The following is a 25,537-nucleotide window of genomic DNA, read 5'->3' as shown; positions in this document are numbered from 1 at the left end:
GTGATGTGAGGGAGCCCTCCCTCTGCTTTTCATGGAAACAAGAAGTGGCTGTGGAAATCCTGCAGTGAGCGAGCATGCGCGCGCGCGCGCGCACACACACACACACACACACACACACACGATCATCCAGAGGAGTCTTGGATGGGGAAAAACTAAAGGCAGCTGTTTGGTGGTGTGAGACTAGCGCAGGAGACACCACTCTCCCTTGAGTGTGTCAGGTGAAGTCAGAATCCTGAACCATCACGGCCACTTTCAAGAACACGGAGATCTGAAGCAGCTCTGAAACTGGCCCAGAAACACCAAGGGTATACTCTCCAGTCTGTCTCATTAAATTCGCAACTAGAAAGAGCTACGGTCCTATTTTGGTCTTCATACTTTTTCCTCCTGGGTCATGTTTCCAGTGGGTCTGGAAGCCCCTACAATCTGAGCAAAACTCTGGTGCCAACAATTTCACTTGTGCTGTGTTCCCAGCAGAGTCGGGAAGTAACACATCTGAGTTTAACTCAGGATAATGGTTCCGTTCGGGGAGGGTTCACACCTACATCTGGCTTAGACTAACGGGAAAACAAGTGTACATTTTCCAAGATATATTAACTCTAGGAGGGATGTGGAGGGAAACCAATATAGCAATAAGACTTTTCCTTGGATAATTAAAACCCAAATAATTTAGGTAATAAACATTGACAGTAGATTGGCATAATTAGAAAACTGTATCTGCAAGAGTGGGCCATAAAAAGTATGCTGTCAAGAAATCAATTCTGATTACAATCACATTTCAACGTGCCTAAAGCCACCATTGTCACATGGGCCCAACACGGAGAGAACCTGTGTTGGTCAACAGCAGCTTTCTGGCTGCAGCTTAAAACCAGCAACAAAGCTTCAAGGCAGTGCTTGCTCACTGGCTCTAAGATCTGACTGAAACCTGAAATAATGTATTTTAATTGTCCCCAAAAGGAAATCATTCCACAAACAGGAAACCAGGTTTCAGGAAGGATTAAGGAGAGGGCCCCTGTGAATCCCCAAGGTTGGGCACTCGGGGCTTCACTCCTCCCTGTACTTTTGGGCCAATGAGCATGTCCCTGAGGGGTCAAATGACCCTGAGCCCAGAGGATCTTCATCTCCGAAAGTCCTTTGTTAGTTGTATCTGAAATAAATGCATTGTTGGTTTTGCAGGAGCGAAGTTAGAAGGTGCATCTTTTATTTAGCTTTACCAGGAGAAAATATTGGTTATGTTTCTAGTGCATACACTAACTGTAAAAGCACCCATACGCTGGCAAGCACTGGGTACAATTTTATAAAATGAAGAATAAAATCAATTTCGAAAATTACATGGAGCTGAAATGGTGAGCGACGATGTTGACCAAATGGATTTTCCTTCAGCAGCAGTTAGAAGACCAGTGCTTTGCTCCTCAGTACATCTAAGCAGTCTGAAACCAGTCAATATGGTTTCAGACGCCTTTTTAAACTATTAGCTTTAAAGCAGTATTACCTATGGGTATACAGATATTTATCATGGGAAATTACTTTAAAGACAGTTCATCCAAACCAAGCCATTTCAAGCTTACTAGAAACTCAAAGCAAAACTCTTGGAAAACAATCCATTTAACGACCAACCATAGTCATGATATCTTTTCTGTTTCTTGGTCCCCTGGAGTCACTTTAACCTTTTTCATGGTGTCAGAAACAAAGGATTATGACTTTAAGTGGGGAATAACCAGCTGGGGAAAATGAAGTGGTTCAAGTAAGACTACACATCTTGAGGCTGAATACAAAGAAAGACAGCCATATACAGCAGCACAGGTCACTAATCTGGCGGGTCATGACCACTTTTTCCTGCAGTCTTACTGGGGCCATGCTGGACTTTTCTTAAAATGCAACATTTTTAATATGTTAAGAACCTTTGAACAGCTGGCAGGTACTGAATAAAATAATGGAATGGTGGGAAAGTGCATTCTTTTGAGGAGCTAAAATCAATGTGTTAGTTAGCAGCTGTTCGGTGCCACTGCTCTTCTCCCCGGCAACTCATTCTAGGGAGTCTGCTTGGCTGCATTTAGGCTTCTTTTAGATTCAGTGAAGATTCTTCTCTGTCAATCATCTTTAGGATGAGTGAATCATCCCCTCCCCTCTTTCAGCTGGGGAGGGTAATAGCTCCAGTCACCTTTGCAGAGCTCTCCCCTCCAAAGCATCAGAGGTGAGATCTGAAATCAAGACTATCTCTTAGTCAGTGTTTCAACCCATTGCCCTGTGGGGCTACTTGGGAGAGTTAAAAGTGGCACGGAAAAGATAAAGTTCTTATATCTGAAAACAGCATAAGGCACTGTGGCGCATATAGCAGGCCCTCAAGAAATACTAAATTGGGGATGTTATGCCATTCCTCCACTGAAATCTTTTAAGTTTATTTATTTATTTTGAGGGAGAGAGAGCGAGTGTGCGAACACGCAGGGTAAGGGCAGAGAGAATGAGAGTAAAAGAATCCCAAGCAGGCTCTGTGCTCACAGCATGGAGCCCGACGCGGGGCTTGAACCCACAAACTGAACCGTGAGATCGTGACCTGAGTCAAAATTGAGAGTCAGACACTCAACTGACTGAGCCACCCAGGTGCCCCCCTCCACTGAAATCTTGATGAGATGGACATCTTTCCATCTACTGACTTCGTACACAGCCAGCCACCCTGTGAGCTCATATCTGTTCCTCACCAAGTGCCTACCATGTGCCAGGGTGCATGACACGAGGCCAACAACAGGCAAAGTCATCTCACAAACTCCACATATTCTGCACTCTGTGCAGACCCTTTACGATGATTTAGTCAGAAGGAGTCAAGAACCTGAGGCAGCAAGTTTGAGAAACAAAGTTGCAGAGGAGAGCTTACATTTATTTTTGGTGACTTAAATTTCCTACTTGGAAAATGGACATAATATCTGCTTTTCATCGGATTTGACTGATTTCCACTAAATTTAGTAGACAGCATTTTTTATTTATAAGGCAGTCTGACCTCTTAAAAACCAAGTGGTCAAAAGTTCAAATTGAATCAATGGTCTGTGACTGTGCCTGATTGAAGCATTAGTGGGGCTGTATAAAACATTAACAAACGTCAAAATTCTATTTTCTCTATCAAGTGATCCAAAACAGCAATGAACTTGACACATTATTCCTGTTTGGCATTGTGACACATTACACGTGCAGGCAGGCAATTGAGCTTCGGCATGTAAATGAAGCCTGGGCTCTGAAGTCCCCACAGGCTTGGCTGAGTTACTTAACGTCTTACATTCAACCGCAGAGGTTATGTTTCCTCATCTGTAAAATGGGGAGAACAGCAATATCTACCTCAGAGGGTTGTTGTAAGGGTAAATTAAAAAGTGACCACTATAAACCACAGAGACTTCTGTCAGCGAGTAGCCATTTTTATGTACTGCTTAGGCAAATGACTACAGTTTGTTTGCATTCTCTGAATCAGGTAAGGCAGATTTAGGAAGAGATACCCCCACAGACATCATTTTGGGATTATCGGCACATGCATACAATCTAGATCATTCTAATACTTACTCCTGGAATATGCTGACTCAGAGAAGGACTTGTTACACTATTAGAACCTCGTATTTTGCAGAATCCTAATACCTGGATCTCGGCTTCTACATTTCTATTCCTTAATCCTTACAAAGGAGGTCAACAATCGAGCAATCTGACTTATGAAAGGGAAGCAAGGTTAACTAAATAGGTCAAAGTTTCAGGTCGGGCAAGATACTTTTTATGTGGCCAGAGGAAAAAACAGTAATACAGATTTTCTGTTCGGAGGTGACTGTCAGGAAGGTTCATGAGAGAAAACCAGAATATAGATTGGACTTAATGTCCTGACAAAACCAGTTTAGAAAACAAGAGTCAGAGACACCAAGTGATTTGCATCGGAACACAGGATCTGGGGTGGTTAGAGTGGTGATCCAGGTCTTCTCACCCCGAGTTCAAGGAGTCAGGTATCGTTCCATGATTTGCTAGGTTGTCAAGACTGGCTTATGTATCTGATCTTTAGAAACAGAGATGCTTTTATCAGGAATGCTGCTTCTTCCAGGGCTTCCATGAGTATTGTAATGGTATCCGACGTGCTTACTTGTTTGTCTGTCCATTCACTGAATAAATATTCACTGAGTGCCTACTATGTGCCAGACATGGTGGGAGATGCTAAAATATAATATTAGGGTTCTGTAAACATCAAGCCTAAATTATCAATACATAATTCAGTCCTTACCAGACAATAAAATAAGATAAAGATCAGAGTTAAATTCTGAAGTCTCTGTTATTTGTGAGTAAGGCATGTGTGTGAGGGTGGGTATGTGCTTAAATGCTTAACTTAATAAGCAATCTGAAGGCACAAAGCATGGAATCGAAGCTCAGCAAAGCACACCTCCACTACTGCTATTTATTTAATGAATACTCCTGGGCACTCTTTAAATTGAAAGATGGTTCATTAGATTTGTGCATCCGCCCTTCTCAGCAATCTGTTGTGTTTCTGATGAAGGCAGGAAAAAACATGAACATATCATTTTCGGGTCTGAGTAACTCAGCTTTCAATGATTACAAAGTCATAAAGAGCTCAGGATGCCTACTTTCAGGAAAACAATTTGTCTGACTCATTCTCTTTCCATTGCTTTTAAGTTCTCTTTGCGCTCATCTTGGGAATTTCAAGGGCTGGCCCTTTAAAAAACAACGAATCACCTAATACATTAGCTGCAAGCTATACAAATAAGCATATTTTTAAGCTATTAAAAGACCAGTCCCGTCAAAACTGGCTCAAAAATCACCTCCTTCTTGAAGTTTTTCCCTTTTGTTCTGATCAAGGTAATCACTGCCTCCCCGGGCTCCCATCCTGCATTATGCATCTATTGGTTAGCTGCTTAGCTGTGTCATGTGTGTGTGTATACATATAAACTCTTGGAAAGCAAAGAAACACTTTTTTTTTTAATCTCTGCCACTGAGTACCCACTACATAGGAGATGCAACAGAAAATAAAAGTGGTGGACTGAAGAGATGAAAGGTGGGTTCCCCTAAACAGGACCTTAAACTATGAAAACATACACCCACTCACCAGGCATCCCTCAGCCTTTATTCAAGGCCTCCTGTGAAGGACACACAAGTGGAGCCTGGGTCAGAAACATGAACAAGAAAACCTCCCTGCCCTCAGAGGACTTCTTTCAGTAAGTGACGGCAGATGCTCCCCACCATCACATGCTTGTCGGAGGCCAAGTGTGACAATGTTAGAGAGATGCTCTTCAAAGGGAGTGTATTATTTGCAGTCCGTGCCTCGGAGAGAAATAGCCATAATCTTGAGAGGAGTTTCCGAGAGATCTTTTCACCTCTCTTATAAAGGAAGTTGATATACAAAAATAACTTTTAACATTATATTTAGTGGATTCTTTTCTAAAATCGCAGTTGTGAGCAAAGAAATGGCCAAGAGAAGCCTGGGAGGTTCAGGTGGTTAAGCATCTGACTTCAATTCAGGTCATGATCTCATGGTTCGTGGGTTCGAGCCCTGTGCTGGGCTCTGGGCTGACAGCCCAGAGCCTGGATGGAGCCTGCTTTGGATTCTGTGTCTACCTCATTCTCTGCCCCTCCCCTGTTTGTGCCATCTCTGTATCTCAAAAATGAATAAAAGTTAAAAAAATTCTTTTTTAAATGGCCACGAAACCTAGGTTCTTCATTTGCTACCTCCAAGGGCTGCCTGTGTTCACCTGGCGGAAGGCCAAATAAAGAGAGGTAACAGATGTCTTTGAGGCTAAGACCCAGTGGGCTCCGTCCCAGTCTTCCTGCCCCCTGTGTAATCTGGCAGTTTTAAAATGCAGAACCAGAACGTGGCATTTCGTATTTAGTCCGGTGGGCTGGAAATTCAAGTGATCAGATGTTGGGGAAGATGGACAGGACTAAAACTCAGTTTGGTTATGTCAACCTAGGGAAAAATACTTGAGTTGTAAGAGGTTTCAGATTAAAAGTTGTTCTGTCCAAGATGCTAACTGATTCACACAAAGATCTGGCATTAAGCACTGCTGATGCGCTAATCTGTGCTGAGGAACAGCGAATGAGAGGGTGACACAGCCTTTGCCTGCAAGGCACTGAACAAGTCACACTATGAAATAATTAAAATCTAGCACCGCAACCATCACAGAGTTATGGCTAAGACACAATGTCAGCCCACGGCAGGCAGTGGTCACCTCTGCCTGGAGTATGAAAAAATATCTGCGCACGCCTAATCATTACCGGGAGGAAAAGAGGAGTTTTCACGTGAGATTCTCCAGGAAGTTTTCCTATTAGCTGATTTATAAAGAGAGAGCCGTTCACTCAACAAATATCCACTTGCCAACCCTGTACCAGAAACGGCAGGGCTGCTGTTACTGAAGTATATAAATATGTGCATTCCAGCATCCCTATGTAGTTATTATTGGTTAATTAAAATCCAAAAATCCAGAGTCTGTGCAGACTCCGCTGCTCCAAAAGCTAAAGTGTGGCATATCCCCAGTGCCTGAACCGTGCAGCAGCAAAACTTCCTACTTCCTAACAGGCACGCAGGAGACAACTGTGACAAAACCCTACCCTCACTGAGGCTGTATCACTTTAATGTTGCCATGACAAAGAAAACAGCAAAGCCCCGGGCAGCTTTGAAAAGAATGGAAAATCCCTAAGCAGGTCTCAGTGGTGTCAGATTCTCTAACAGCCCCTTAAGATGCATCTTCAAGCCTCAAAGGGCCGATACTTTTAGTCGGAGTTTTCAACGTTTCGTGTGGAATAAACGTTTTTCTTCTACAATTGGAGAAACAGCTGGCTGGCTTTTGAGAACCGAACTTCCTGCCAGACCCTGTCATGGTTCAATACTGCTAGACATCTAGAAACCCTATACATTGATTTTCTTTTGTCCTGCGGACACATGGGAAAACATTCATCCATAACATTTGGACTGTCTTCAAGAAGCCTCCACGGCTGCTGTGAGCAGCTGTTCATTTCTACACAGAAGAAATGACTGACGCGAGATTCTGCTTCATCTTCTGGTTTTTTGAGGAGTATTTACCGTAAAGGGTGGTGAGCAAAGGTTATCGCACCTTGTTCTTCTCAGAAGCATCTATTGTACAACTGAAGCAACCTGCCTGCTCCACTCAGAGCCCACAGTGTAGAGCATTACCCTAAACTGCTGAGCTGGGTTTATTTTAGCCTCTGATCAATACCTACCAGTAAGGCGAAGCTGTGTTCTGGCAGTATCCCATACTGTTGAATGAGCTTCTCTCGGGTCTCACTGGGGAGCTCAGGGAGCTGCTCCCGAATCCGGTCAATGTTGATCACTTGCTGCGGGTCTGCACCAGCAGGCAGAGATGCAGTGTCATAGAGCAGCAGGGGAGGAAGGTTGGGTTCGGGCATAAACCTAGGCACAGAGAGGAAATGGGGTCTGACTCGGAAGTGTTTCGTTTAATGGGAAAAAACTCCTATCATCAAAAGTTTCATGTTTAGCTGCTGTGTTAAAATTGCCAATGTCTTCGAATGTCCCATAATATCAATTCTCCCTGTTTCCCAGGAAGGAGTCTTTGGACAAGTGTATTCTACAGGGCAAGACCAGATCTGCCAGCATCCATGCTTATAAACGAATGATGAGCAAAAAAGGCACCACGCAGGGTTGATGCCACACTGTGATTTCTAATTGTGGATAAAGTACATATTCATAAAGACATAGGTTGCGAAAAATAGGACCAAATGAGAACAATCTACTTATTAGGCAGAAAAAAAGACTTTCCCTCATTTAAAAATTCTCACTATTTTTAGCAGTATCTGTGAAATAAATGAAAAGTCAAAGAAAGAGAAAACCTTGAGATGTGGAAGAAATCAATAAGATTTTGCCTAAATAAAATGTAGAAGCTATTGGGGAGGGAGGGACGAGTAAGCAGGGCACAGGGGATTTTCAGGACAGTGAAACTATCCTCTAGGACACTGTAACAGTAGATGTACGTCATTATACATTTGCTCAAAACCCACAGAACATACAACATAAAGAGAGAACCCTAATGTAAACTATAGACTTTAGTTAATAATAAAATCTCAATATCAGTTCATCAATTATAGCAAATGTACTGTACCAGTGTGTTTAGTGAGTGTTCAACATTTCCTGGGGAATAGATGCAAATCACACAGCAATGCAACATGCTGTCAGGGGAAACTGTGGGGGGTGACGTGGAGCACACGGTACATGCCAAGGAGCATACGGGACCTCTCTGCTGCACCATTGCATATAATGTCTTTCCCTCTGTTGTATTCCAGCATCCAACATTTTCTCTCTGCTTATACTTGTCAAAGGGCTTACGTAGAAGCAGGATAATGCAGAGCAAATGGTGGCGCCATGGTGATAGATCAGACGTGCAAACAACCCATCACCTCAATGCCAAATCTGTGCTGTGAATCAGCCTGACTTCCGATGGCAAGAGGAAAGCCAAAGGGAGGCTTCCTGAATCCCGCCTATTAACCTGAGGGATTGAGCCAAAGCCACTAGCTGACCTAAAAGCCAAACTCCACGATGATTAAGAAAGCAGCACAGAGTAGGGCGGCAACACTGGAGAACAAAGAAGCTCTTGCGAAGAACAGGTTGAACTGAGAAGATCACAGTGATTCAAACAATCTTGACTTCGACAGACAGGAGAGGAGCCCTTCAGGGGAGGTTCACTCTAAGGGTTTAGGAGTTTCTTTCCCACATCACAGTGCTACTTCTGTTCAAGATGCTTGTCATCGACAGCAAGAGCTGCACTTCCTGCATTTTGTGGAGGAACAGTGGGCTAACCTCAACAACTTTGTCGCTTAAAACCTCAATCTTTCAAATCTGCTAAACTCAGTGGGGAGAAAAACAAAAGGTTCAATTTACCTTAAGCCTGTCCTTATTTCTGGATCTCATATTAAGTACAAGTTGTTTAGTTTATCAATTAAATAGCATCACCTGAGATACGAAGGGAAATGCCACTGACATATGCATCTCTTTTTTTCCCCATATCTTCTCAGGGATCTTCAGTGTGTTACTTTATCTGTCACTGAATATAAGAACATCCTAGGCCCCATCCTCAACTGCCACCCTCTTAGCTCAACAACTCTCACACAGAGGTGAGTCAACAGTGTCTTCCAACAGTTGAATTTCGTCAAATCAGGCACTCTGAGGCTACCAAAAGAAGAAAACATTCTTTCTCTCAGTATACACATAAAATAGGAAGTCCAGATTTTCCATCATGCAACAATACAAACACAAAGTGGTTCTTAAAAACTATCCAGGATCATTATGGTACTCTGAGAGTGGATTTGAAATACGCCCCTGGCCCCAAACATGTAACGGTACTTTGACAAGAGGAGTAACCACCTGTAGTCTTGTTTTCCTTCTTTGTCTCTCATCGGTACGGTGCACCTATGACAGTTAAATAAGAAAACGTTACACAAACATTGCATGCAGCACCGCCTAACATATGTGCAAAGGGAAATGGGTTACCCCTCTCAATAAGAGCCACGGGCAAATTCAAGCTCTTCCACCTTCTTTGGCAGACACTTACGTGACTCCATGAAAAAATTATATTAATGGAAGAGAAATATTTAGATTAACTAAAAAAAGAGAGAAGAAATTGCTTCAATGTTTCTGGCTTCTAACCAGCTCAAACTCTCGTCTTCTGAGCTTTTTTCGGTCTCTTGCTAAAAGCACAAAATCCTCAAAATTCGGAGTCGGAATATCAGAGTCAAAATTATCAAAACAAAGCAAAACAAAACAAAGGACACCTCTGTAACCAACCCTAAGCTCTCTTTACCTCTAGCTTGAACTGGTAGAGCTTAAGTCTGATAGAATTTAAGGAAGTAGAAATTCTTGCCATAAAGTGGGTAAACTAGAAGCAAATGAAAGGCCAGAACGTAATAAGTACTTATGTACAAGTCTGGTTCAATTTCAACCTCTTGCCAGCCCTACAGGATATTCTATCCCTGTAGCATACAGTATTCTCCCAATTGCACTAGTGAGAAAAGCATTCACGCAGAGAAGCTAAGTACCTTCTTCAAGGTCACAGGGCTTGCCTGTGGTGAGCCTGGATTGGAGCCCCACCCAGCTGTGTTCAAGATGCTTGTCAATGCAAACTCACCCTAGCTTGTAGTCAAATGAGCGAGTTTCATTCAGAATTTCACATCCATTCTCAAGTTCGTTGATTTGTCTCTGAATTTCATAGTCTAAGAAAAACATAGTAATTTAGTATCATATTTTGATTCCTTTAAACCAATCAAGCAATAATTAGAAATCTTTTTCAATCTTCAAGTCAAAAATAATCAAGAGAGTTGTTCATAATAATTCTTCCCTGATAGGCTATATTTTCTCATTGCAGTCATAGGATAATGGTGCCGGAAAGGGGCTTTTAGGAAGTTCTGCTTCCTCACTTTCTGAGAAAACTCAGGTTCATGGTGACCCAGTCCAGTTTACAGCTCTTGGTAGAAGAAGGGTTAGGACCAATATCTAGGCCAACTAACTCCAGATCAGGGACCGCTGCCAATCAAGAGTTCTTATCCAGGGATCCATGGACAGACTTCAAGAGGTTCTGGTACCTCCTGAAATTATACACAAAATGTGGGTGTGTGCATTTGTACATTTTTTGGAGACAGAGTCCAGAATTTTCATAGGGATCTATGATCCCACATGATTAAGAGCCACTGCTCTATGCCATGCTCCCTCACCACCAAACCAGGCAGACTGTGGTAAGCAAAACACTGCCACAACTCTTAAGCTTCTTTCTGAAAGCAGCTTAAGCCTCCCCCTTTACTCCCCACACCATCATATACCACTTTCCCGCACCCGAATCCAAACTTTTTTACCTGAGCTGACAAGAAGCAGCAACACCAAAACGTGTCAGTTTCTGCTCCCCATCTCCCACACTGAGATGATAGCTACTAGGGATGATGTAGGGAGAAACGTGGGGTGGAAAAATCATGGGCTTGGAGAATTAAGCCCATCATAGTAAATCTGAGGTTCTTCCGGTCCGAGTGAGAACACAGGCAGAATTCTGTCTCGGGAGCTCCTTTGTAAATCATTACGGATAAACCTACCTAAAATCTTGCTGCTTGTTTTTTTAGGTTGCATCACCACCTCCTAGAATAATGAGTTCCAGAACACTTACTATTCACAGGGTGAGGCAGAGCTTTCTTCTATTTTTGCCAAGCTTCCCCTTCATAACACTGCGCTGTAAGGGTTTCCCTGACCCAAACCTTTCATGGCTTCATAAACATGGACTGTATCTCCTTTTAGAGACAGAAGAGTCCCACCTCTTTGATCTATCTTCATGTGGGAACCTTCCCTTACCCCTTTCCCTTGAGTAAGTTATCCCCCTTGACCATTAGGATGCCGTTTTTCTGAAAATTTGTACTCACAGTATCTTTGTTGAGGCTGATCATTTCAGGTTCAGGATAAGGTTTCACACAAGACTAGAGAATCTCTGCTCTATTGTTTCCAATGCTTTTCTCAACAAGACCCAAGACTCTACTCAACACACAGCAATGTATCCAGATAGCTTGTGCTCTGTGCATCCTTGAAGGAATGCACTTTAAACTCAATCCCTCCCTACATTCTCTCTTCCTCTACAGATACTTTTGGTTTTAAAGAATATTTTAGGCCTTTGAGATGTCTTCACAGTCAGCAATGTCATGGGACTGTATGAGCTCCAATAAGACCAAAACTTGACTATATAGGCACATGCAATCTATTAGTAAAAACAGTAAGAAGCAGAAAAATATACTGACCAGTGAGGTCAAATTATGGCCAATGTATAACGAATAAACATGACTTTATAAAGTTCATGCAGGTCAGAAAGAATGTGGTAAATGGAAAAACAGAGTTACAGTATTTTGCAGACCCTCCCATAAAAAGGATCCTCCCTTTGAATCTGCTTTGAATCAATGTGCTGGAAGAGAGAGACACTATAGGAGTTCTAGAGCTTAGGACTCAAGAAGCCTTGAGGCCTCTGCCTTCATTCCCCTAGAATGCCCATCGCCAAACAAAAAAGTCCAGGCTAGGCAAGCGAATGAAGAAGGACCACAAGGAAAGAGAAGCCTAGCAGATCTCTAGCACCAAGTCGTTGATATGTGAGTGGCGTCGCCTTAGACCCTCTGTTTCAGCCGAGGTGCCAGCTTCCACAGCCTCATGAATGAGCTGAGGCAGGATCTAATCAGTAGAATTGTGAAAACTGAAATGGTGACTGTATAAGCCACGAAGGTTTGGGGTGGCTTGTTACAAAGCAATAGATAATGGATACAAAAGGAACATTAAAAGTAATAGCTGACGTTCACCTATTGCTCTGGCCAGAAACCTGGCACTGTTGAGATTCTTCACTTCAGTTCGAACGCCCAAAGGCTCCCCAGGATGATGCACAGATATGTTGGCATCCACTCTTAACTGGCCCTCTGGAAGGAGAGAAAAAAGACAACTCTTTAGAAATTCTTTGAGGCAACGTGGTCTTTTGAAGTCTCCCGGCAAGTAATATTTAATTCCACTTGCTGTTTAGTCAGTTATGGCAACCCAAGTTTAGAGAAGGTATGGTTGGTCCCGAAGCTCTTCTGCCCACTTACGAGAACTACAGTCCTAAGGCATCTGAGGTGTGAGTTTATGTGTGCGTGCATATCTGTACACCCCTGTGCACATGCAGAAGACAGGAGAAATTCTGGAGGTACCAGATGCAGAAATCTAATTTTTTGCCAAATAAGAAAAACAACACTGTCAAAATGGAAAATTACTCTGTAGTTTTATCCTGAGTTTTTATCCAAAGTGTGAGAGCTGAGCTGGCAGGAAGGCATTAGAAATGATCATCTGATAACCCTGCACAGCTCTCCAATGGAAGGTGGATTTCCAACAGTGATTCCAGGAGATCCATAAGGGAGTCCTTGAGATTTTACAGCTGAAGGGCAAATACCAGAAACCTGGGCTTTTCCCCTCCTCCTTCCTCTGGGTACTGCAATCATCTCTTCTTTCCACAAACAGGACTCTGAACCCTTCCTGATTGCTGTAAGGATTTGCTGCAGCAGACAATGCTGTTATGAAGGGGTGAGTCTGTGGAGGAACTCAGAGGGGACTACCTCCCTCCTGGAAGGCCCTTCCCTGACCCAGAAAGCCCCTTCAGATAAGGAGCAATAACCCCTAAGGAAGCAGGTGGTTTGTGGAGAGGACTAAGAGGCCCTTGAGGAGAAGACAGAGACAAAATCCTAAGACAAATAGGTAGATGAAGATAAAAAACAATCGCATTTTATACCCTACGAAGTAAAACTCAGATTCTCTATTCTCCAGTTTCATTTACAATATTCAAAACTGAACAGAACGTGAGGGCAAAATGCTGGATTTTTATTTTCCTAGGCAGGTTCTTAAATTTAAAAAGGACGTGCCAAACCTGAGGGCTGTGATGGGCTGAATCAAGAGATTCATTTTCCAAGACTCCGCAGCAAAAGCATATTAAAATAATGAAACAGAATACATAAATTCCATGCCAAGAAATTCCATGGTCTTAGTCTCTGTTGCTCCCCCAAATGCTGATGTGGGGCTCAACCTCCTGCAAGCTTGAGACCACTGGCCACCCACTGCCTGCCCTACTCTCTCCACTTGTTCCCCCAGAACAAAGGATGAGCTCCCCCACTCTGCGACCCCAAGTGCCACCCATGCTGACCGTCAGGGAAAAAGGTGCTTTCAGCTCAGAAATTAATCTACGTCTCTAGCACGGACTTCTCAACATTTTGGACAATTTGTGCCTCCTTGAACGTCAAGAAGTCCCAACTATTCCTGACGTTAGACTCGTGGTCTAGGAAACCTGAAGTCATCTACACTGCCTCTGTTTTCTTTTCCTGTTATGTCCAAACTGACAACTAGATCCTGTCAGTTCTTCTCTCCCAACCCCCCTCACATCTGTCACTTCCTCTCTATTTCCACTGCGGCCACCCTCGCTGGAGGGCTCGGAACTTCAGACCGGGTTTCAGAATCACATCCCGACTTGTAGTTCAGGAACCCCTCCTTGTCCAGTCACCCACAATGTGGCTATGACTTTCATCCTGCTACGATGTGGCTTTCTTCATTTTCTCTGCTTGCTCGTGTGCAGGGCCAGCTCCTGCTGGACCATCTTGTCTCCTCTGCTTGGTACTGAAGAGCCGTCATCCATTCTTGGCTGACGCGACCCCCATTTTCTCTGCTACTCAGACCATGAGAACGCTTTCCTCCAGTCAGGGAAGCTTTCTGCATAGGAGCCCCTGCCCACTCCACTGGCTCCTGCACGTCCTCTTTATCACTATTACTGTCCCTTCTTCAGCCTCTGCTCATCCCCCAAGATCCCACTTAAGTGTTACCACTTCTCCTCTTAGAAGCTCTCATCAATAAGCTTGCCTCCGCTGGTGGCTCCTCTGAATTATTAGAATATACAAGGTCAATATCATAGAACTTAGCACATGACTACAGTCTATTTTGAATTAATCTTATCCTTAGGACCAAAATGGAAGTCTCTTCAGGACTATCCCTGGATTTCAAATCCTCACCCACCCTCCTTCCCAAGAACATCATTCTTTCAGCTACCTCCTCTCTCCCACATCAGTCAATCCCCTTGCTTTCTCGGCAGTACTTCTAGTAGAGACACACGCAGAAAGTCTCGCTCCTGGAAAACAAAAACAAACCAAACAAAGCACAAACCCTAGTCCCTTGAACCCCATTTGCTTTCCATCAGTTACTAAGCTGTCTCTCTGCTTTCCTTTCCAGCAAATCCTCTCCCACAGGTTTTGCTTGCTTGTTGCACATCTTGTCTCTACCATCTCACCTCCTGTTCACTCCTAAACCTTCTTCAGTCTCGCTTCTGTCCCCGCCTCTCTGAAAATTCCTCGCTAAAGTCACCAGCAACCTCTTGGCTGCCAAGTGCAGTGGACACAGGACCTGTTCTGTCTCCCCTTGCTGGACACTCCAGAAGCATGCAACATATCGACTAATCCTTCCTTCTTCAACTACCTTCCTCTCTCAGCTGCCGTGACCTTATATGCTCTTGGCTTCCCTCCCACCTCTCTGGACACTCTACTTGCATTTCGTCTGCTGGTATTTTCTTCCCCATCTCATTCAGGACCCTCTTCTTGCACTCTCTCTGGAGGGGTATATAGTTACAAATACCACCAATGTGCTGCTAAGTCCTAAATTTCTCTCTTCTGCCCAGACCTCTACTCTGAGCCCCACCCTTACCTCCACCTGCCACTTCCACTTGGAGATCTCACAGACATTTCACTTTCCAGAACTAAATCCCGATTTCCCCTCCACAAATATGCTCATCTTCATCTTCCCAGTTTCAGCCAACAGCACCACCTAGCTCCTCAAGCTTCTTTGAAGGCATCCTTGATTTCTTCCTGCCCCTTGATTTCCACACCAGCCTGTTAACAAATCCCATTATTTGTAAAATCCACCTTGAATCTACTCAGCTTGATCTCTCCATCTTTCCTGATGCCACCCTGTCCCAAACAGCATCATCTTTCATCTGGTCTACTATAAGAGCTTCTTTCCTGGTCTCTTTGCTTCTACTCCTACTCATCTGAAATCCACTTTCAACACAGCAGCCAGAGTGGTTTTCTACAACGTTCTTCAGACTCTGTCATTCCCTTACTTAAAAGCCCTTCAATGACTTCCCACTGCATTTGGGATGAAATCCAAATTTCTTCTCATTATTGGTAATCTATCCCTTGTCAACTCTTTTCAGTCTTATTTGATGCCATTGTCTTTCACTGCCATATTCAGAATCTAGAGCTGGATCTGGCAGAAAGTAACTGTTCAATAAATTAATACCTTGTTGGAGAAGCCAGAACTCTGGTATTTTCCTGAGCAATGAGTAAGCAGACTGGTTACTGTCTCACAAGAGGCTCCTGATAAGTTCTCAACTTCTGTCTGAATAGGACTGATCTACAGCTGGAATCATCTGAAAGGCCTATTCAGCTCAGAGGAAAACTTCTAAAGTATGCTGAGCTGTGCTCAACCAAATCTCACTTCTTGGGAAACAACTTTTTTTTTTGAACTCAGGGAACCCTGAGTGGGACTTCACCCACTTTTAAAAATGGCACCATCTTTTGCAATTTAGAATTTTAACTTGGATAAGGAACAAGAGCATGAATTTCAGTCTCTCCCGGCGAAGGCCATGCTACATAAATGTCTGAGAGGAATCATTTAGTATCCTGCAGTGTTGAAAGAGAGTCCACTAGCCTGGATTCAAATATAGTATCAAGCATTAACAAAAGACATTCTATCCAGTGAAGACAAAATACCTTTTAAACAAATTAAGTTAAATTGCCTCCGGTGCACAAAAGCCTTACCAGTCAGGTTTACCTCAATGCATTCTGCAGCACTGAGTGAGGGGCCTTCATTCACACATCATGAGAGCGTTATCAAGCTCGATTTCTGCCCTCCAGAAGCAGAGATTTGTAACAGCCAAACTAAAAAACGATACCACTGAGCGCAGTGATATGGTGCAGTTACATATTTTTTTTCTAAGAACACATTCACACATCAGAAATATACCATCAGGACAGAAAACTGTTTCTGTAAACAGCAGGGGCCTGAGGATTTAGAGAGGTCTGTTAAGCTATCTCATTCTGATCACTGGATGCTCTCCAGGACTTAAATAACAAGTTCTCACACACACACACACACACACACACACACACACACACACACACACACTGACCAAATTTTATTGAACATATTTTGCAAAGCTTATGTACGCAAAGTGAGTGGTGGTTCTGTAAAAGCAACAGTACTTACTATCATTAATAAAAGCACCTAACGTTTACCAAGCACATGCTACTTGTCAGTGCTTGTGAGAAGTTTTATACACTTTATCACATTCATTTCCTACGATGCAGCTTTAGATGAAGCCGCTTAGACACCCTTTGGGCATCTCAAACTTCACATACCCAAGATGGAATTCCAGATTTTCTCCCCGTCTTCCATGTCTCAGTGCACAGTGACACCACACCCAGCTGCCCAGCCCTATGTGATGACCTTTCCCTTTCCATACACAAGTATCTGGGGACTCGCTTCATAAATGTGGAAAGTGAGGCTCAGAGAAATCAAAACCCCTTGCCCAGGTTCTTTTGGCCACCAGAGGCAGGACAGGGCCCCAACCCAGGGCTGGGACCTTAGCATCCTCAGCACCCATGGTCTGCCATCCTGCCTCTCTAAGGTGTCATCTATGGCTGTGACACTGTCGTGGCTGCCTCTAGGACGCAGTGTGATGCGGGGTTTAGAGAAAGGGCTCCTGGGCTCAGACACACCTGGGCTCAAATCCCAGCTCAGTCACTTCTTGTGAGCCTTGGGCAAATAACACGACCTCTCTAAACCTCAGCCTCTTCACCTATACAACAGGCGTGACAGCACCTATGTCTCAGGAATGCCGTGAAGTTTAAACGAGATGGTAATTTTTAAAAATGCTTGGTGAGCTGATGAGCACAGGCTAGCCGTTCAAAATGGCAGACATTATCACCGAAACCATGTCAAATGTCTACTTCAGTGCACACTCAGCTCTACAGATGGCTTTGAGGATCTCAACAGTGGCAAACGTCCACTGAGAAGGAAATGACTTCAGGAACCCAGGCTGAGCTGACCCATGCTCATTAGCAAAACTATCAGGAACTCACTGAATCACAGTCCAGAGCAACTGAAGCTTCATTCCAAAAGCACCCTGGGGGTCCACTGGTCCCTTCTAGGGTGGTCCTCAGTTCTCAGACTGCAGTCTCCAATGCCAGCATAGTGGTCCTACGGTGGTGGGGCAGAAGAAGGATCAAAGGGGTTGGGGCTGATAAAATACTAACAGCACAGAAAGCTGGACCCCTGCAGACTCTATGCGGACCTTCCCTCCCCATAGCACTCAGAACAGCCGCAGCCGCTCTGCTGCTGTGCTAGGGGCAAAGCTGCTGGATTTGTATTTAAAAGCAACAAACAGTGTCACAACAAATGAGATTTAATGAACCCTCTCAGCTGTCACCGACTGATGAGTTCTTGCCGTTATGGTTTATCTCTTGGCAAGGACCCAGATGGGACTATTTCTCAGCTAACAGGTGGTCCGTTTATTATTCCATAGGTTTGCTAGGAATCACAGTTATTTTGAGGAAGAATGGAATAATAAAATTTTTTTAAGTGATAGAGAATCAACACTTAGTGCATAAATGGATAACCATCCAACCTGCCCATATTTCATTTATGTTCTGTGGGTAAAAAAGCAGCGTGAACCATAAATCTGAAATGGAGAGTTCTCTTACCCTACAACAGAGCCTCGCTTCTATAAAGCCAAGTTGTAGGCAGACTCATGTAGCTGTGTTTTTCCAGTGTTTAGCTTAAAGTAGATACTAAATAGGCAAGTTCTGTCTTCAAATTCAACTTGTATGGGGCTCCAATGTTACAGTTTGTTGCTTGTAACATGTTCTCTGTGACAAATGTGGCGTTACAATTTCAGAAGTCCTTTTGTAACACACAAATATAATGTGGGACATCAAAAGGTTGGTAAATAGTATTATAAACCAACAAGGAGATGAATCATCATCCTCAAATGGTATTTACTGGCATCCACTGTGACCACTTTCTGATGGTTAATTTTATGGGTCAACTTGACAGAGTCACGAAGTGCCCAGATATTTGGTTAAACGGTATTCTGGGTGTGTCTGTGAGCTGCTTCTGGAGGAGAGAACATTTGAATTGGTAGACTGAATAAAGCAGACTGCCTTTGCCATTGTGGGTAGGCCTCATTCAATCTGCTGGAGGCCTGAGGAGAACAAAAGGTAGAGGAGGGGGCAACTTGCTCTCTCTGCCTGACTGTTGTGGAGCTGGGGTACTGGTCTCCTCCAGCCTTCGGATTCAGCCTCACACTGGAACTTCCACCACCGGCTCTCCTGGTTCTCGGGCCTTCAGACTTGGTCTGGAACTATACTACCAGCCCTCCTGCAGCCTGCTGACTACAGATCATGGGACTGCTGGGCCTCCATAATCACATCAGCCAGTTCCTTAGAATAAATCTCTTCATATATAAACATACATACATATGACATTCACGTGCACATATACACACATCCTATTGGTTCTGTCTCGCTGGAGTACTCTAATACACTACTGAACTATGAATTAACAACTGTATATGCAGAATCTGTATCTTTTCTCCACTCCTGCCTTTCTCTACTCAAGGAATGCTGAGTGGCAAGAGTTTTGTTTAAAGCCCCTGGGAACAGAAAATAGAGGGCAATCATGGGTGAGGCTAGCTTTTGGTGACTTAAGGGCAGGAGGAGCACCTGGGCGGTTCAGCTGATCCAGCATCCCACTCTTGATTTCGGCTCAGGTCATGATCTCACAGTGTGTGAGTTTGAGCTCCACATCAGTCTCCATGCTGACAGCACAGCACGAAGTCTGCTTGGGATTCACTCTCCTTTTATCTCTGCCTTCCCCCAGCTTGCATGCATCCTCTCTCTCCCTCTCCTTCAAAATAAATAAATAAATAAAGTTTAAAAAAAAAAAAAAAAAAGGGAGTGCCAGGAAGGGGCCATGAGAGGAACCATTAAGAAATTGAGTTTGACCAAAATTTGTAATCTTTATTTTTTTTTTGAGAGAGAGAGACAGACAGACAGACAGTGAGGCAGGGAGGGGCAGGGAGAGAGGTGGAGGGAGAATTTTAAGCAGGTTCCACGCCCAGCCCAGGGCCTGATGCTGGGCTGGACCTCACAACCCTGCGATCATGACCTGAGCTGAAATCAAGAGACAGACGCTTAACTGACTGAGCCACCCAGGTGCCCCCCAAACTTGTAATCTTTATACCCAATTTGCAAACACTTAAAACATACATTTTGCTTGGTCCCAATGGCACAGGTGTTTCTTTTGTTTGATTTCCTACTACATTTCTAATGAACTTGATATTATCCCAAAGTTCAAATATTTTGAAATCATAACTTTGCCTTATACTTGATGTAATTGGGCTTCAGCTGTAGTTGGATGAAAATTCTACAAAATGAAAGACACAAATAAAAATCATCAAGTAGCAACTAAGTGCTATCTGCACAGACTCACAAACTAAGAGCTATTCTGGAAAATATAATGTCTTCTGAGAAAGATAAAACTGTTCAAACACACTATTTCACTGACCCTAATTTTGGTGCAAAACAACATTTGGATAGAAGAAGCCAGAAGAAAGCATCTAGTCACATCTAGTCCTTTGTGAAAGAGAGAAAGAAAGAAAGAAAGAAAGAAAGAAAGAAAGAAAGAAAGAAAAGTCGCTCACCCCCAGTATAGCAAACCAAAACTTAAGTGCAGTTTCAGCTTCTCCCAGGACTGTGACCTTTTATCCAGTTGACCTGGAAGTTCCTGATCAACACCAGAGAGGTAATCTGCATGACAGATCCCGCCCCCCAAAGAAAGGTGACCTTACCTGAAACAATCCACTCTCTGCTATAAAACTTCCTTTATCACTCCTTTCTTTCTATAAAAGTCTTCCATTTTGTACAACTCCTTGGAGCTACCTCCTATTAGCTAGATGAGATGCTGCCTGATTCATGAATCTTTAAATAAAGTCAGTCTCATCTTCAAATTTACTCAGCTGAATTTTTTTTTTTTTTTTTAACAACTCCTAATCTCATATTCTTGGGCTCAGTGCCTTGGTGCCGTTGCTGTTGGTGTGTTTAGTTTTGACTAGGGGCTCATTAAGGAATCCAAGGAAAACTCTAAGGAAAAAAACCCCAGAGGTCTAAAGGCTGACAAAACACGTAAACAACCCCAATGCAGCTGATGCAGAAAACACTCCAGTGAGAAGACACTTGGGAAGCGGAAAAAGAAGATCAAGAAGGAGGGACACGACCGACAGCTCCTCTGTGACTTCTACCTGCCATATTTGCCTGGCTGGTCCCCAGTGCTTGAAGTATCAGCTGCAGCTCTCTGACGGCTGTTGCTGCCTCTTCTCCACAGGACATGTCCGGCTCCAGCACCACTTCCAGAAGGCCAACTCCTACCAAAGAGAGGCAGGGTCAGCCTGACCGCAGCTCTCCAGATAAATCAGGCTGAAGTCTCAGGAAAACCCTGCATCACTGATGGACTCTCAACACGGGTTCTAGCCTTTGAATGGTTTCTCCTCCCCTTCAAATTTTGATTTTTAACTTTGGTTCTTTCAGTGTCTGCTTGAGAGATCGAGCTGCGGGGTCGGTGACGAGGTGGCTACATTCATCACATTTTAGGGATAGGTTATTAGCAAGCCTGACGATAATCACAGTTATTGGTGGGTTATTAGCAAGCCCAATGGTAATCACAGTTCAAGCTGAGTTCTCGAGTCAGTTGTGCCAATACCAATGCTGATATTTGATCTGGATCTGTGAAACTCTTGGGCCTATTTCCTCAACTGATTTGGGAAAACTCTAGGGGGGAAGAGGGTTGGCTGGAAGGAAAGGCAAGAGAAAATCTCCAAGCCTACCTGCCCTGTTCAAATCGATGAGTGTCTGAGACCGCAGCTCATCGTGGAGGCTTTTGCCACTGTCTTGCTCCAGCTGGATCTGCTTGATCCTCACGGTCTTGGTGATCACCTGCCTCCATTTCTTCCCCACACAGACACTGTATGCCAGGCTCCCATTCACAGCAATCGGGAGTCTCTGCTGAGTAATTTGGTAGCCTGCCTGCACACAACATGAGTTACACAGTGATTAGGCCATAAATGTGAGCGGGAGTCCAGTTCACTATTTCTTTTTATGTCACTAAGACTAGAGGTTTACTTAAAAACACAACAGAAGAAAAAAGGAAAAGGAGAAGAAAATTAGTTTATGCAATTTAGCTGTAATTTAACCTGGCCTCTTCTGGCTTTCCCCCCTCCCTTACCTTCCCTGAACCTCCCCCAACCCCCAATCATGATGCAATAAACACGAATCCCATCTTCCCTACAAATTGGGGAATAACAATAATCTCATTGTCAGAGGCCTCTAAGAGAAGAATTTATTGTTTCCACTTAGCTCATTAGCCTAAACCCTGCATCTGATTACTGGGCTCTTGACAGACCCTCCTTATTAGGAAGTGCTGGCTAAGCATTTTGCCATCTACTCTCAGCGCGGGAGACAGCAGTTGCTAGTGCCTTTACGCTTGTTTTGTTCCTGCTCTTTAAGGGAACCAATCATGCCAGCTGCCCTCCATGACCCAACTTCCCATTTCCCTCGCTAGAAAATGCTGTGACACTCACACTCGGCTAAGAAAACATGTAGTACTAAAATACTGATGGATGTTGCAAGGATTCCCTCACCTCCTTCTAAGTAGAGGTGGAAGGACTTCCAAACGCACACACGCATCAGCACACATTAAAGAGACAGGAGGTTGATATGGAGAACTGGAGAACAGAGAGCAGCAGCTGAAGCCCCCGCAGTGCTTATGGGGTCCCAGACACTGTTCTGAGTTCTTCACACCATTTAATCCTCACGACAACCCTATGAGGGAGATACGGAGCAGGGAAGGAGTTAAGTGCCTTGTCCTAAGCCACAGGGCTAGTAAGTATCCATGTCAGGATTTGAACACCGGATGGTCTGGCTCCACACTCTGCTCTTAGCCACCAGGCTGGCATTTTTCACACTTCCTCTGCATCAGGAGTCCTCTGGCAGGCTGGTCGAAACAGACTGGCCCCACCCGAAGAGTTTCTCATTCTGCAGCTCTGGGGCAGCACCTGAGATTTGTATTTCTACCAAGTCCCCAGGAGATGCTGATCCTAGTGGCACGGGGACCGCCCTTTGAGAACCGCTGCACTGGGTCAACTCTGCTGAAATAGCAAGTCGCAATGTATAAAAATTAAACTCTGAATAGGGTTGTTGAATAAAATACAGGATGCTCAGTCACATTTGGATTTGAATGAACTGTTTATTCAGATAAACAACAAAGACGTTTTACAGAAGTATGTTCCATGTAAAATTTGGCAAGACTAACTCTGGTTATCTGAGCCACCTGGGCCAGAAAGAACAGAAAGCCACAGATAATTAAAACATCTCATTTTAGTTGCATGCTAAGTCTCCCACCTTAACCGAACTGATTAGCACTCTCAAAAGATGGAAAAAAATGCAGTTTCATTCCCTTCATCCTACCAAGCGACAGAATTTGCTAACGGGTGGCAGCCAGAGGGGAAAGCAGCAAGCAAGCAATTGGAGAAATAAGGTTCCAGTCGCATTTTGTATTTAATCGCACTTCCGCCCTCACCCACTAACAACCAGCTCACCCTCATCTTCAGTTCAAGGAGAATAACGGGAAGCAATATCTTCACTATCGTTTTTCTAAATCTGAAGAAAGGGCATACTTACTAATCAGAGGCTCAGATCAAATGAAATACTATTTTGGGAAACCCACTCAACGTTACAGTTTCGGTTCAGTTCAACATTATGAAAAACTGGCTCTACTTCACCCTGGCTTCTCCTAAAGAAGAAACTATAATTTTAAGGAAAAAGCAGGTTAATATTGGGTTTACTGCACAGACAATTACTGTCGTTAGTCGAGGCTTCTGGTTCATGTTTCCGCTTACTATTGTCCACTTATGTGCTCCTCGTGAGATGACAGAAATGTCCCTGGAGGAGACAGTCCTATTACTGGTGACTTCAACTTCAAAGAGGGAAGCTATCACTCCATCTGCAAAGCTACAGTATGCATTTACTGTTGCATCAGCCACAGAGTTAGATTGGACCTAACAGGCAATTAGCGCCAAACACCGCGGCTGGGCTGAGCCCGAGAACGCTGGCTTCTACTCCCCATTCAATTACGAGGGAGCCGGCAGAAGCATGAGGCTAAGCAAGGAGTCAGCAATCAGGACAACTGCATCCAATCTAGTAAACATCGGGGGGCACCTGCCTTCATCAGGGCCAGGCAGAACCTCCCGCTGACACGGACAGAGCCCTGACTGAAAACATGAGAGGCGCGCCCCCCCCCTCCCTCGCGTCAAGCCCCCCAGCTCTGAGGCCGTACACAGGGCGGGCCGCCAAGCGTACTTACAGGGAGGTCTGCATAGAAGTAGTGCTTCCTGTCAAACAAGGACTTCTTGTTTATGTGGCAGTTCAGTGCCAGGCCTGTCATCACCGCCGCTTCGACGCATCTCCTGTTGAGAACCTACGGAGACACGACGCACAGCATCTCTCAGATTCAGTCTGAACAAATGCTTCTCCCACACACTGACATCCTCCCTGAATATTCAATCTGGCCCTTCAACAGGCATTATCTCTGGTTCTCTGTGTGGGCAGCTCCAGTTCGCAAGTAGGCTCTGATCCTCTGGAACCGGGAAAACTTTATATAAAAAAGAAAATGCATGCGGTGGTGGGTTCCACGGGGAACTTCAGGAACTGCCACATCAAAGTTAACAGGGAGGGACCCAGAAAAGCCCAGCAGGGTTACCTGGAATAAACTTAATCCTAAAACAGAACGAGGAATTGGTCAGAATACAGGAGAGGCACTGATTCCTAAGAGGAGGAGCCAAGAAGCAGCTCACCAAGCCACCTCAGCGAGGTTGGAAAACACTTCGCCAGAGGAAGAACGAACTTCTGGAAACTCCGGGAAAAATCTTCTGGAAAAACGGCCACAGCCATTTCCTCAAGGGCTGGGAAATGGGGCATGCCTGCCTCCTCAGTTTCGGTCCAGGCCTGGCGGACTCGCTAGAGGTACAGACCGAGTGTACCCTGCACCCCGACTCTTCCTGAGCCTCTGGTCCTTCCAGGGGCTGTCGTACCTCACAGGTTCCTTCTAGATCCCACCCTACCCCACTTTCAGGAGTGAACGACCAAGAAATGGCTAGCAAACTTCCCAGCCCAAAAGGACATGAACAGCTTTTTAAAGAACTTCGGGGAGTGGGGATGTGGGGTAAGGAATAAGACCGGCAACTAGAGATAAGGTGAAAGCATTAAGTTCTGGAGTAAGCAGGTCCAAACCCCACTTCTGCTATGTATAAGTGTGTGAAGACGTAGTTTCCTCCTCTCTGAAATAAGGGTTTAATACCTACCCTGCAGGATGCATAAAGTAACAGACAGAACATCTACTCCATAGTAAGAAATCCCTATCTAGTTAGTTCATTTCCCCACTCTGCTTCGGGAAAATTTTTGAAGATGAAAAATTTTTGTACTTGCTAATGAAACATACTTCTACTCATTATTCGAATATTTATGATGTTCATTAGTATATTTAGTATACTTTTATTTATATAGGGCTTTCCACATCCACCATTTTGTTTCAGCTTCACAGCAACCCTGTAAAGAAGGTATTTGTATTATTTTATTTCAGTAAAGAAAAAACTAAGACCCAGAGATCCTAAGAGTCACCCAAATCACTGAGTTGGCAAATGGTAAAGTCAGCTCTAAGGTCCACACAAGCCCTTGCCTAGTGAGTGACAAACAGAATCCCTGTGGTTTAGGGACCGGCTCTCCAGGCTGGAATAATGAGTGGGGCACTCCAGCACAGGCAGAACTTGATCAAACACAGATTTTGAAGACAAATCTGTACAACAGAAAGGTAAGAGGCGTCTCTACCCACTGCAATATACCACCCCCGAAAGAGAAC

The 25,537-nt window shown here is 44.2% G+C and overlaps 1 protein-coding gene across 4 annotated transcripts in view; it reads right to left on the bottom strand.

Annotated features, from left to right (window-relative positions):
* GATB (glutamyl-tRNA amidotransferase subunit B) overlaps positions 1-25,537 on the bottom strand; it is an 89,037-nt gene that overhangs the window by 33,004 nt on the left and 30,496 nt on the right. For 2 of the 4 annotated variants that reach the window (XM_043567503.1, XM_043567501.1), the window contains exons 3-9: positions 23,987-24,100; positions 21,453-21,651; positions 20,871-20,993; positions 12,310-12,423; positions 10,122-10,206; positions 9,347-9,406; positions 7,207-7,396 (exon numbers count right to left, since the gene is read on the bottom strand). In XM_043567503.1, the coding sequence (XP_043423438.1) occupies positions 7,207-7,396; positions 9,347-9,406; positions 10,122-10,206; positions 12,310-12,423; positions 20,871-20,993; positions 21,453-21,651; positions 23,987-24,100 (885 nt within the window). The remainder of the gene's footprint in view (positions 1-7,206; positions 7,397-9,346; positions 9,407-10,121; positions 10,207-12,309; positions 12,424-20,870; positions 20,994-21,452; positions 21,652-23,986; positions 24,101-25,537) is intronic. The other 2 variants (XM_043567502.1, XM_043567509.1) reach the window with 2 other exon arrangements.

This window comes from Prionailurus bengalensis, chromosome B1 (assembly GCF_016509475.1).
Source record: "Prionailurus bengalensis isolate Pbe53 chromosome B1, Fcat_Pben_1.1_paternal_pri, whole genome shotgun sequence".
Classification (NCBI taxonomy): Eukaryota; Metazoa; Chordata; class Mammalia; order Carnivora; family Felidae; genus Prionailurus; species Prionailurus bengalensis.
The sequence above is the reverse complement of the archived record's forward strand: the minus strand, read 5'-3'. Positions and strand labels throughout refer to the sequence as shown.